This window comes from Carassius carassius, chromosome 23 (genome assembly GCF_963082965.1).
Source record: "Carassius carassius chromosome 23, fCarCar2.1, whole genome shotgun sequence".
Lineage (NCBI taxonomy): Eukaryota > Metazoa > Chordata > Actinopteri > Cypriniformes > Cyprinidae > Carassius > Carassius carassius.
Window position 1 is genome coordinate 2,074,006 of NC_081777.1, and position 14,010 is coordinate 2,088,015.

The 14,010-nt window shown below is 38.2% G+C and overlaps 1 protein-coding gene across 2 annotated transcripts in view; it reads left to right on the forward strand.

Annotated features, from left to right (window-relative positions):
• The window catches only part of LOC132101202 (leucine-rich repeat and fibronectin type III domain-containing protein 1-like protein), a 156,235-nt gene that overhangs the window by 126,106 nt on the left and 16,119 nt on the right, over positions 1-14,010 (forward strand). For both annotated transcript variants that reach the window (XM_059505937.1, XM_059505938.1), the window contains exon 3: positions 9,815-11,191. In XM_059505937.1, coding sequence (XP_059361920.1) covers positions 9,815-11,191 — 1,377 coding nt within the window. The remainder of the gene's footprint in view (positions 1-9,814; positions 11,192-14,010) is intronic.

The window sequence follows — 14,010 nt, forward strand, 5'->3', positions numbered from 1 at the left end:
CTATAATAGTAACACTGTCATAAACTGTATATATTATATATGTATAATGTATATGATAATGTTTATATAATTTTATTATACATAGTTATATTATATACATTCTGTTTTACTCCAACTTTTAGGATTTGTGTTGTGTTTTCTAATTTGTTATTATTTGTGTGTGTGTGCGTGCGTGCGTGCGTGTGTGTGTGTGTGTGTGTGTGTGTGTGTGTGTGTGTGTGTGTGCGTGCGTGTGTGCGTGTGTGTTGTTTAAATATCTATATAGTTTTAATAAATTTTTACTTATTACTTTTGTTTTGTTTTAGAACTTCAAGTTAAACAAAAATGAGAAATGTTGCCCTGGAAACCTTTTTATATTATTTTAGTTTACTTAAGATTGTGATTATTTCAAGTAATGGAAATATTTTCTAATGGTTTTAGTTGACTATAATAACATGATATTAACAATAACTAACAATAATTATAATAATAATAATAAGTATTATTATTATTTTGTTCACTGTGCTAAAGTTGCGTTTGGTCTCGTACTGTATCACATACCTTATCAGTGTTGTGCGCTTGCTTAGCCCTTTGTTGTGATTAACAGTAAAGTGTGTTCAGATTAATTCAATTTCTGTTTTATCAAATGGGTATAAAGAAGGTTAGTACACTGCAGCAGCAGTCGCGGTAGCCCTCGTGTGAAGAGCGAAGAGCATAAAGACCATCAACCCTACCGTGCAACTCCAACATGCAGGGACACCAGCAAGGGACATATTTGCTTGCTTCAGTTCTGTTTCATTTTTTTTTATATCCAATTCTTTCTATGTGTTTCCATATCCCTACTATTACTACCACTCGCAAACCACGCATCACACACTATAGGCAGCACAATCCTAGGGCTTCTCAGGAACCGCACTCCAGTGGTTTGAGTCTTACCTCTCAAATAGGTCCATCATGGTATTTTGGAAAGGTGAGGTGTCTAAGTCGCAACATCTAACTACTGGGGTGTCTCAGGGCTCAGTTCTTGGACCACTTTTCTTCTCTGTCTTCATGGCATCACTAGGTTCTGTCATTCAGAAATATGGCTTTTCATACCACTGCTATACTGATGACACTCAACTCTACCTTTCATACCATCCTGATGATCCGACGATAGCTACTCGCAACTCAGCTTGTCTAACCTACATTTCCTGTTTGATGATGGACCAACACCTTCAACTAAACCTGGCTAAGACAGAACTGCTTGCTGTTTCAACAAACCCATCGTTTCATCACAATTACACCATCCAGTTAGGCACATCAATCATAAATCCTTCAAAAACAGCCAGAAACTTTGGAGTTTTGATTGAAGATCAGCTGTCTTTCTCAGACCACATTGCTAAAACTGTCCGTTCCTGCAGAATTGCTTTATTCAACATCAAGTATACCAGGCCATTTCTTTGGGAACACACTTCACAACTCCTTGTTCAATCTCTTGTTCTATCCAGGCTGGACTATTGCAATGCCCTCTTATCAGGTCTTCCAGCCAGTTCTTTCAAACCTTTACAATTAATCGAGAACGCGGCAGCAAGATAAATTTTTAATGAGCCGAAAATAATGTATGTCACACCTCTATTTATCAATTTGCACTGGCTACCAATAGCTGCTCGCATAAAATTCAAAGCATTTGCCTACAAAACCACCACTGGCTATTCACCCCTTTGCCTAAATTCATTACTTCAGGCTTACAGTATGTGCCTTCTTGAAGCTTGTGTTCTGCAAGTGAATGCTGCTTTATTGTGCATCCCAAAGAGACACAGAATCACAATTCACAGACTTCCAAATTAAATGTTCCCTCCTGGTGGAATTACCTACCCAACACATTACCAGCAGCTGAATACTTAAAAACTAAAACTAGCTTCTCTATTCTTTTTGTATTTTATCTATTTCTTTTATTAGCAGTTTTATACAATTAACAAAAGCAAAAAAAGGCCTCTAACACTAGCTTGCTCTATTATCTATTTATTCTATATTTTTTTTCTTTTTATTACATAATTAAATAAACTTGCTATGTGTACTGCGTTAAGCTAACTGAGACTTGTTATAGCAATTGCATATGATTGCTCTTTTGTTGATTTTGATTGCTTCCATTCTCCTCATTTGTAAGTCGCTTTGGATAAAAGCATCTGCTAAATAACTAAACCTAACCACATATATGCATATAAATATCATATAAACCCAGCAAAACGTCTAAAATCTCTTTGCTGTTTCTGAGAAAAGATTAAGATATTATAAAGATGTATTTATTGAAGGTCCGTGTGGTTCAGTTGAGTAATTAGTATATCTTTATAGCTCAGTTGATTTTTAGAGGCCCTCAAAATTAGATTGGCATGTTCTTTCAATAAATTACTTACTTTAAAGTCCTGCAACTGAGAGCAAGCAGTATTTATATCTCTCAGTTGATTTTTGTCCTGAATTCTTTAAATAAGGACACAGAGCGACTGGAACTGTGTCTATCCTACCTCGCAGCTATTTATTATAATAAATCCCTGATGGAACGAACAAAATGTGCTGAACCATTGTCATAGGAAACCAAAAAAGAGATTTCTTGCACAGCTACATTTGAATGTTTTCTCACTGCAGTAGCATTTTACAGTAGATTTAACTACAGTAATGGCAATGTCCTGTCACATCGTCCTATCTTCAGTTTCATGGATGTCTTAAAGATGCAGGGCTGACCAGTTCTGGCTAACACTTAATGCACAGTGAATTAAATTTGACCTTATAACCTTTAAACCACCCACCTTGATCAATGACCAGTTGATGAACAGTGTTGGAGAATGTTCCTTTTAAAAGTTATGCATCACAATATTGCATTACTCCCTAAAAAAGTAACTAATTACATTACTTGGTTACTTTTTTTGCAAAGTAATTTTTGTGTTACTTTTACATTACTTTAAAATCTGGTCTGGGCTTGATTGTTTTGTTTGTTTTTAATATAAAACGGAGCTGGGCATTCCGAAAATGGGAAAATAAAGTAACTGGCATCACTTATTTAAAAAGTAACTCAGAAGTAAGATATTTTCTTGCAAATTAAAAATTTATGCATTACTTCACTAGTTACTAAGTTTGGCCTTGATAGTCACAAAAATGTCACTGCTGAATATATGTATTTACATTCATGATTTCATGTTGATACATACAGGCCTTATTTATAAGTACTGCTGCTTATTACAGTATAAGCAATCTGGATTATGTAATCATGAAATATCTTGGTAACACTCTGCTTAAATCCTTTCTAATGCATTACAGCTGTAACAGTGAATAGCTTAGTATTAGCTACACTCATCGGCCACTTTATCCAGTGGCGGCTCCAGACAATTTTGATTGGGGGGGCAATGGGGGGTCCTGGTCATTTCAAGGGGGGTGTCATGAAAACCAACAAAAAATACAGTGGACAGGGCTAATAACTGCATATTACTGTTACTAAACAAAAAAAAACAACAACACAGCATATCAACTACTTTGTTTTTAATTAATCAATTGCAGTTTGCAAACAATATGCTCAAACTTTAAAGGGTTGGTTCACCCAAAAATTTAAATTATATCATTAATAACTCACCCTCATGTCGTTCCAAACCAGTGAGACCTCTGTTCATCTTCAGAACACAGTTTAAGATATTTTAGATTTAGTCCGAGAGCTCTCAGTCCCTTCATTGACACTGTGTGTACGGTCTACTGTCCATGTCCAGAAAGGTAAGAAAAACATCTTCAAAGTAGTCCATGTGACGTCAGAGGGTCAGTTAGAAATTTGTGAAGCATCGAAAATACATTTTGGTCCAAAAATAGCAAAAACTACGATTTTCTTCAGCATTGTCTTCTCTTCCATGTCTGTTGTGAGAGAGTTCAAAACAAAGCAGTTTGTGATATCCGGTTCGCGAACGAATCGTTCGATGTAACCGGATCTTCTTGAACCAGTTCACCAAATCGAACTGAATCGTTTTAAACGGTTTGTGTCTCCAATACGCAATAATCCTCAAATGACTTAAACGGTTAACTTTTTTAACATGGCTGACACTCCCTCTGAACAGAGCCATGCAGAGACCTTTGGAGGGGCATTTGCTCAAAGTATAAAAGGGGCACATGGGAACAAGGCTTTAAATGGCGCTGTTCAAAATATCAATACAGCAATATATTGTGATGCATTCCTTGCTGATTCACGTATCGATATGGATGATTATGTATTGATACAGCAGCAAATGCTTTGATGCAGTTTTGAAAAAGAAACAATAGAGAAGACAATTTTAAGTTTAAAATAATAATAGCTCTGGGATTAGAAACTGAAATTGTCCCAACCTGATGGCTTTTTCCTCTGTTCTACAAAATAATTAAGAACAGCGGTTATAGTAAAATCTATAGAAAACGCTCGTGCCTCTACATGTTCCTCTTTCCCACCAGCCTCTGTCTCCTGGCTTGCTGTTACCTGCTCTCTTTCTGTCACGTGTGCGTCTACATTTCCCTCTTTTTCTTCCTCTATCTCCATCTCCTCGTCGGATCTATTACTTTTCACTCTCTGTCCATCTAGGAACAAGGCTCAATTTACTATTTCAGCATTAATCTATTATTTTAACCATCACTACTACTCTTGCACCTAATCAATTCAAGTCCACCTTAAATATTGATACAAAACATAAAACAACTGATAAACTGGAATATAGTGATTAATATTATTATTACTGTTGTAGTTGTCTAAAATTGAACACCTTTTGCAATGTAAACAAATGACAGGCTACATTTGTTATTCATATCCTTCACACTGCACTGTGATGTCAGGTATATTATGCATTTTTTATTGACATTGATAATTTTACATTTATTTCAAGAGAGATATTATTGAGTTTACAGGCTAAAGTGGTCTTGCTGTTGTAAACACTGTTGCTATTGTAGAAAAAAAAAGATTTGCGTCACATTTAAAATATAATTATATTTTAATTAATTTCTGAATTGTTTTCATTTTTATAATGATAATTCAGAGAATGAGAAAATCTGAATAAGCCTTACCAGTGTTGTGATAATTATTTTTAAGGCACTCTACATGTTAAAAAATAAATAAGTACTGTAATATAATAATAGTGTAGTCAAATAACATAAAAAAGACCAGACCCCTCGATGCCTGTGAAACTTTTCTCCCTCAAACAGCACGCTAGCGTTACTTCTACACTACCGGCTACACACAGCAATATAAACAACATTTCTGCATGTTCTCACATCACATCGTCCTTGTAAAATAATAGTAAGTAAATAAACATCAAAATCACTTTGCTGAGAATAAAACACCACTTACCAGCTGCCACGGTGTTGGAAATATCCTCTAGCAATTAAAAAATGCACGTGCGGCGTGAGGAATCGTCGTCGTCAGGTGAAAGGTCATCATGTTGGTCATTTTATTTACGGCTAAATTATTATTAATAAATTGTACTAATATTATGATTGGGCATGGGCAGGCATTCACAAAAGGGCATGTTATTACAAAAAACATTTTAGAAAATTTTGCTTTGACAAAAGGGCACTTAAGGGGCAAAGGAGCAGGTGCTCAAGTGAACCGGTTCTTTCGGACAGTTCGATCAAATAAACCAGTTGAAAAAAAAAAAAAAAAAAGGGTCACCGGTTCTTTTGCGCTTGATGTAATGTCATTGGCGATGACTGCCCTTCATTATAGCCTTCAGTTTACCCGCACTTATAACATTAGCACAGAATCAGTTCAGAATCAATCATCAAAAGAATCAGTTCGGTTCAGACGAGCTGTGAGTCAGTCTGCTTCACGCTGAATCACACATGCGCAGTATCATCAGCTCCTCGGTTCTCGAATCGGACGCGTCTGACAAAAACGGTTCTCGGTTCAGTGTACGAATAAATGTCGAAATAATTATTATTTATTATTGTTCTGTGTAGTTTGAAGAGAAATATTTTTTTCTAATATTTATCCCGGATATATATTTTTTAATCAGGAAGAGGGTGGGGGGTAAAATGGGGGGTCAAGGCGTTTTTTGTCAGGGTCTTGAAACCCCCCAAGACCCTCCCTGGCGCCACCGGTGGGTGCACCTGTTCAATTGCTTGCTAACACAAATTGCTAATCAGCCAATAACATGGCATAAATGCATTTAGGCATCTAGATGTGTTGAAGATGACTTGCTGAAGTTCAAACCGAGCATCAGAATGGGGAAGAAAGGGGATTTAAGTGACTTTAAACGTGAAATGGTTGTTGGTGCCAGACGGGCTGGTCTGATTATTTCAAAAACTGCTGATCTGCTGGTATTTTCACACACAAACATCTCTAGGGTTTACAAAGAATGGTCTGAAAAAGAGAAAATATCCAGTGAGCAGCAGCTGTGTAGATGAAAATGCCTTGTTGATGTCAGAGGTCAGAGGAGAATGGTCAGACGAGGTCTGATGAGTCTCGATTTCTGCTGCAACATTCAGATGGTAGGATCAGAATTTGGTGTAAAGAACATGAAAGCATGGACCCATTCTGCCTTGTCTCAAGGGTTCAGGCTGCTGCTGGTGGTGTAATGGTGTGGGGGGGTATTTTCTTGGCACACTTTAGGCCCCTTGGTACCAATTGAGCATCGTTTAAACACCACAGTCTACCTGAGTATTGTTGCTGACCATGTCCATCTCTTTATGACTACAGTGTACCCGTCTTCTGATGGCTAATTCCAGCAGGATAATGCACCATGTCACAAAGCTCAGATCATCTCAGTTCACTTTACTCAAATGGCCTCCACAGTCACCAGATCTCAATCCAGTAGAGCAGCTTTGGGATGTGGTGGAACGGGAGATTCCCATCATGGATGTGCAGCCGACAAATCTGCAGCAACTGTTTGATGCTATCATGTCAATATGGACCAAAAGGAAGGTTTCGTACACCTTGTTGAATATATGCCATAAAGAATTAAGGCAATTCTGAAAGCAAAAGGGGGTCCAACCTGGTACTAGCAAGGTGTACCTAATAAAGTGGCCAATGAGTGTAATGTAATATAACTGCAGTTACCATTATTCATAAACTCATACAATGCATTATAAGGTGCATTACAAGGCATAATTAATGCATTTAAACTTATTTATATAATGCATCATGTATAAAGGCATTAAGTAAAGTGTAACCTTTACCTTTTTAGTTGGTATTTTTTACTGTTACTATTTATTTATTATCTTTTTTACTGGTATCTCACATTAATGATTAATTCTAACCTGTATTGCATCATTTTTATTCTGTGTGTATTTTTGGAAAATAGCGACTTCTGATCTTCTGATAATTCTACTCTAAGTCTTTATAAAGTATTCATATGGATGATAATGCATTTCGTGTGTTTCGATTCCTTTTTCAGAGACCAGCTCCAGAACAGTAGGGGTTATTTTTTACACACTGTGCCAAATACCCACACAGTAGCCTGTGTCCTCTCTGAAATATTAATGAATCCTGCCGATATGCAGAGAGAGAGGGGAAGATGGATGCCAGGGTAAAATGTTGACCACATTGACATTTCATCCTGGTCTAATTAGAAGCGCTTGAGGTGTTTCCCCTGTATTTTAACCATGTTTCTGCATTAAAATTAATTTATGCTTTGCAACAAAATCAATTGAAATCCATTTATCTCATGCAGAATAAATCCATTTATTTTCACATTGTCATAATCACACAACACGGCATGTTATCACTTTGTCGTCGTGTTTCTGAAATGAAACGTGGGCATGGGGCATCCTAAGGAGGTATCTGCGAGTAATCATTCTCCAGTCCTCCTGCAATCCTGGTTGCGCTGTGATTGACTGGGAGAAACTATTCTTGTGCAATATTTGGAAGTCTGTCAAGCCTTTCCATTTATATGTGGCTGTTTCGCATGTCTATATCGGAGCAAATGCATATGCGAGTGCATATGCAGTACGAGTCTCTAAAAAGCCAGTGCAAACTAAAGTGAGAGACTGCTTCAGTGCTCATCTTAGTTAGTTGCCTGGATAATGGCTCTCTCTTGAGGGTTTCCGTGACTCTGTTTTCTGTGTGTAATGGAGAGAGGGGGCTTAAGCTCGCCTGAATGCATCACACTGATGCTACACCATCTCGCACTCAAGCACTTCTGTGTTTTACTCCTGCCAGTTGGCCCTTTGGTGCCCAAAAAGAAGCTCAATGTTTCCCTCTACCGTCTGAAAGAAGTACAACTATCCTCGTGACAGCCAAAGATCCCTCGCAGATAAGCATTGGGCCTGAACCTCTTGATATTCAGGGTGGCTTTGAGAGCGGTGAAAAATAATTGCATTTAGGTGCTTTTACATAAAAGTTATTAAAATGGAATGGTATCCACAAGCAATAAACAAAGAGCCACAAATCAGATATTAGCATTCGTGTGAAAGCAATGGCATAGAATACCAATTCATATTCCCGTGGGCTTTTTTATCGCCATGCCACATATGAATTTCCGGGGGGCAGAGGCGGGTGTCAAATATCCTGACTTTCGCACAGCGGAGGGCTATTAAAACCAGCCAGATCCGAGGGAGACGTCATCCAACTCTTTCTCTCGTTTTTGCATTCTTGCTCATTGGTCTTGGTGTGAAATTATAGCCCCCCCCCCACCTTCTCTCTTTCTCTCTCTTTTGCTCCCATTGCAGATCCTGCATATGTTGTGGAAGGCAGAGGCAGCAGTTTTATATAACCCAGAATAGAAGCCTGTATTAACACATTCTCACTATATGTTAATATATAGTAATCTTGCGGTCAACATCAGCTTTGGTGATATTAAATAATCAGTTTCTCAGTGGTGATGCACTTGAAACATCATCTTTATCCAAACTTTAAAAGTACCTGCAATTTTTAAAGATAGAGTTTATCCAAAAATGAAAATTGTATCGTATCGTCATTTACTTTTTACGTCATTTACCCTCAAGATATATACCCATATGACTTTATTTTTGACAAAAGGTGATGTGTAGCAGAAGGTCTGAGATTATGTTTTTTATCAAGCTCATTAACAGAGGAAAAGTATGTATTCCAAGTCTTCTGAAGCCATAGCTTTGTGTGAGGAATTTTATCAAAACTGGATATTAGTCTTCATTTAGAATCTTGCCTGACAGCTATGGTCACTTCTATTGTGTGGAAAAAAATCTATCTATCTATCTATCTATCTATCTATCTATCTATCTATCTATCTATCTATCTATCTATCTATCTATCTATCTATCTATCTATCTATCTATCTATCTATCTATCTATTTCTCCTACCTTTCCAGATAGAGAGTCAGTTTGAGTACATGCGTGTTGTGTGTATATAGATAGATAGATAGATAGATAGATAGATAGATAGATAGATAGATAGATAGATAGATTGTTAATCCATATATGAGAACAACTAATTTCGGGGGCACTGTCCCTAAAAAAAAAAAACAGTTTCATGCATAATATGCCAGTTTGTAACCATAGATGTGGTAAACGCAGACACCATGTTGCTAGAAAATGTTAATATAATAATTTGATTAGGGAAATGTGCATAGGGTAAATGCAAGTCCTGCTGGGCATTTGCACATTTTTTTGATACATGTTAGTAGGTATAACCTCAGCACCGGCTGCGATGTCTGCTCAGCTTTACCTTTCACTGATTTGTGTCTTAATGTGTCTGACAATTTTTGCATGTTTAATAAAACACTCTCTTGAATGTGCATGAGAGAGCGTGAGATACTTACTGTGTTTGTGTTTGTGTGTGTGTGTGTCTTTGGGGAGGTTACAGTGTGTCAAGAGAGACTCGCAGACAGAGGGAAGAGACTCAGCATGAGAGCTAACCCATTTTCCTCTGTGCTCTGATTCCTGTAGGAGCGCACCCATGGAGCAACTGCTGCTGTGCCTGGCTCTGTTCTACATGCCGTCCTACGCCATGCTGTGCCCCAAACGCTGCACCTGCCAGAACCTGCTGCCCTCTTACACTGTGCTGTGCGCCAAAACCGGCTTGCTCTTCGTGCCACCTAATATCGACCGGCAGACCGCTGAGCTGCGACTGATGGACAACTTCATCACCACTCTGCGCCACCAAGACTTCGCTAACATGAGCAGCCTCATACACCTCACGCTCTCTCGCAACACCATCAGTGAGATCAGACCGTACGCCTTCGCCGACTTGCAGGATCTGCACGCGCTGCATCTGGACGCCAACCGGCTCACAGTCCTGGACGACACACACCTGCAGGGGCTGGTCAATCTGCGCCATCTTATCCTCGCCAGCAACCAGCTTCACAGCATCTCTGAAGGAGCCTTCCAAGACTTTCTAGAAACTCTCGAGGACCTCGACCTTTCTTACAACAACCTGGTAGACTTGCCATGGGACACAATAGCCATGTTAGCCAGCGTCAACACCCTCAGTTTGGACCACAATCTCATTGAATTTGTTCCCGAAGGGATATTTTCCAATCTTCATAAAATCGCCCGACTTGATATGACATCCAACAAGCTGAAGAAGATCCCCCCAGATCCTCTGTTCCTACGAATCCCCGTCTATGCCAAAATGAAAGGCTCGCCGCTGACCGCATTGGTCCTCAGTTTCGGTGGGAACCCATTGCATTGTAATTGCGAGCTGGTTTGGTTGCGCCGCCTGACACGGGAGGACGATTTGGAGACGTGCGCGTCCCCGCGAGACTTGGCCGGCAAGTACTTCTGGACGATTCGCGAGGAAGAGTTCGTCTGCGAGCCGCCTATGATCACTCGGCACACTTCCAAAATGTTCGTGATGGAGGGTCAAGAGGTTAGTTTGCGTTGCCGCTCCGTGGGAGACCCCGAGCCAACCGTCCACTGGGTCAGTCCAGATGGGAAGCTAATTGGAAACACCTCACGCACCGCATGCTATGAGAACGGCTCTTTGGATATCTTGACAGCCACAGTAAAGGACTCTGGCATGTTCACTTGCATAGCCTCGAATGCGGCCGGCGAAGCCACTGCTCCTGTGGAATTAGTTGTGAATCCTTCGCCGCATTATGACCCCAAACTGGAGCCGGAGCCAGGACCCTCAGACATGCCAACTTCTATAAAGTCCAACAGCAGTAGTAGCGGCGGCCAGCCTCGAGCTGATCAGCGGGTCAGCGTCTCCGAAATAACGTCAAGCTCTGCGATGATCCGCTGGCCTCCGCAAAGCCAAATCCCTGGAGTCCGCATGTACCAGATCCAGTACAACAGCTCCACCGACGACATCCTCATATACAGGTGAGTTTCATCACAGAACCTTGAGATAAATCCAGGTTTATTTGCATATGTGACCCTGGACCACAAAACCAGTCATATGGGTAATTTTTGGAAATTGACAATAAATACAAATATTGAGATACAACGAATTGAAAATCTGGAATCTGAGGGTTCAAAAAAAAAAAATCCTAAATATTCAAAATATCTCCTTTTAAAGTTGTCCAAATGTGGTTCTTAGCAATGTATATTACTAATAAAAAATGAATATCTTCATGGAACATGATCTTTACTTAATACCCTAATGATTTTTGGCATAAAAGAAAAATCTATAATTTTGACAAACATAATGTGTTGTTGGCTATTGCTACAAATATAGCTGTGCTACTTTTTATTGGTGTTGTGCTCCAGGGTCACATATTGTTTTCTCAATACATACTGTTGCAAAGTAGCTTTACAGAAAATGCATGTTTCAAGGTGACTGCGTTTTGTTATCAGTCAAAGGTGGTAAGTGTAGTAAAGTAATATTTATATGGAAGTAATATATAGCTACATATAATGTGGTTAGTAATCATAATGTATTCAGTTAAGCAGACACAAAGACTGCATTAGGCTCGTATTGATAAGAATGTACAGATAATTTGTGACAGTTTTGTATGTCAATCCAAAGTTGGCATCGTCTGAAGTCTTTGCAATTATTGCACAGCTTTCTGTGTATCTGTCATCTATGATTTGCACAAGTGTTCGTTCAATATAACTTCATAGTTTTTATGAATAGTTTAAATTTGTTTTGTACTTTTATTTTCCATGTTAAAGTTTTATTTGTTTTTATCATTATTATTATTTATTTTAGTAATTTTGTTGTTTTTATTATTTATTTATTTATTTAGCATATGTCTATATAGTTTTTAAAACAATTTGTGTCAGTTTTAGTTATTTAGTTATTTAGTTATAGTACATGAGGTTAAACTAAATGATGATGTTTTATTGGCAACTTGCTTTGCCAATGATTGCCAAAGGTTTTTATTTTTATTTTCTTTCAGTGGTTTTAGTTTTAGTCAACTATAAGAACCCTGGTTTGCACTGATTTTATTCTTGATTAGACTGTAGACAGTAATTACATTAGTTATGGATACTAGCAATCTATAAGCACATGAGCAGCATGTCAGAATGCATCAGTGCTGCTAAATTGCTTTTATTTCAATCAATGAAGCTGTCTACACTGGAAGTTGACAGAAGCCACATTGATGAGCTGCTCAAGACATTTTATTATCCCCTTCCATTGAAAATAAAATGATTTTACCAACATAAATGTGATTTTATTATTACTATATATATATATATATATATATATATTAGAACCAGTTAATGGTTTTCTGCTCTCTGATCTACTAATTCAAATCAGCTTTTGCTTCTAATTTATTCTCATTTGCAGTAATACCATTATTATAATAACAATTATATAATTAAAAGCTGAAAATAGTTATTTGCCCATTTTACTGTTTCTGAAGTCTAGCATCGAGCTCACAGCTGATTCTGTGTTAGTAAAGGTCCGGTTGATGAGCAAAAACATATTATGAAAACATTACAATGTGACATGAAGATTACGATAGTTTAATTATGTTATCTAGTAGTTGCTTATAGTGATATTAAGTAGCAAAATGCAGGCTGATTGAGTGTCAAAATGACCATGAAGCTTGTCTATGCAAAACCATAAATGCAAGATCTGCTGATTTCAAATTTGTGAACGCTTTGTAGTAAAAATCTCTGCAATGTCTTCTCTCCTAATGCATTATTTGAGAGAGCACTGCGGATGGTCTATCCCCCTAAATGGGTTTTGAATCTGGGTAATTCTGCATTAGATAAACAAATTGATTCTGTCTTTGTTCAAAGGCAGAGGCTGGCATCTGAGACTGGGGGTGTTAATGGCTTATAGCAGAATACTATTCAGATTGGGAATGAAGCATTGCAATTCTTCTGACGAATACAAATGGACCCCGGTGACTGCCAGCCAACAAAGATACAATAATATCATGAATGCACTATATGAAATACAAGCATGTATTATTATTATTATTTTTATTTATTTATTGTTTTCTGTGCTAATGAATGGATCCTTCCCAAAAGGACCAGCTGTTTTAGGAAATATATTAGAAAAGCTCTTGAAGGATTTTCATTAGTGCACAGACAGATTGGCCTCCACGGTAATAGTTTCAGCCTGATGCAATTCGAACTGAATTTCACAAAGCAGGAACCACGAGCCGACACATTGACACCCTTCAATAAATCACAGAGCTCGAGGTGCAATGAGGAAGACAATAATAACAGAATAACAATAGAAGCTGCGTGTCAAGTGCTTGCCCTCGTTTCACATGCTCCTGACAGATAACAATGAAGCCGTATTTGCATTGATGTTTAAACACGTCTCGAATTCAAAACCCGGTCTTTTGCTTTGTAAAATATTGAGAGGACAAGCAAATCTTTGTGCGGATGCCCTATATTTTTTGAATGCGCATCGTCGTTGACACCCCGTATGCAGAAACGTCTACATTAATGTTCCCTTTTAGCATTCAGACTTGGCCCCACCGCCCATGATTTCTCATTGAAGGGATCTGTAAGGATGTAATTAACTCTGCAATAATCCCACTGGATAGATTAAGAAGAGAGAAGAAAGATACATACAGAAAGCAATTTGCTATTAATTATGGAAAAGGCAAGGGGAGTTCTCTGGTTTATAAAGCTGCAGAGTAATCTAAAAGTCTTTCAGAATCAATTAAGAATGCATGCATCTGACTCCCGTTGGAGTACGGATGACTTGGAGATGGTGGCTGAGAAACTGAGAC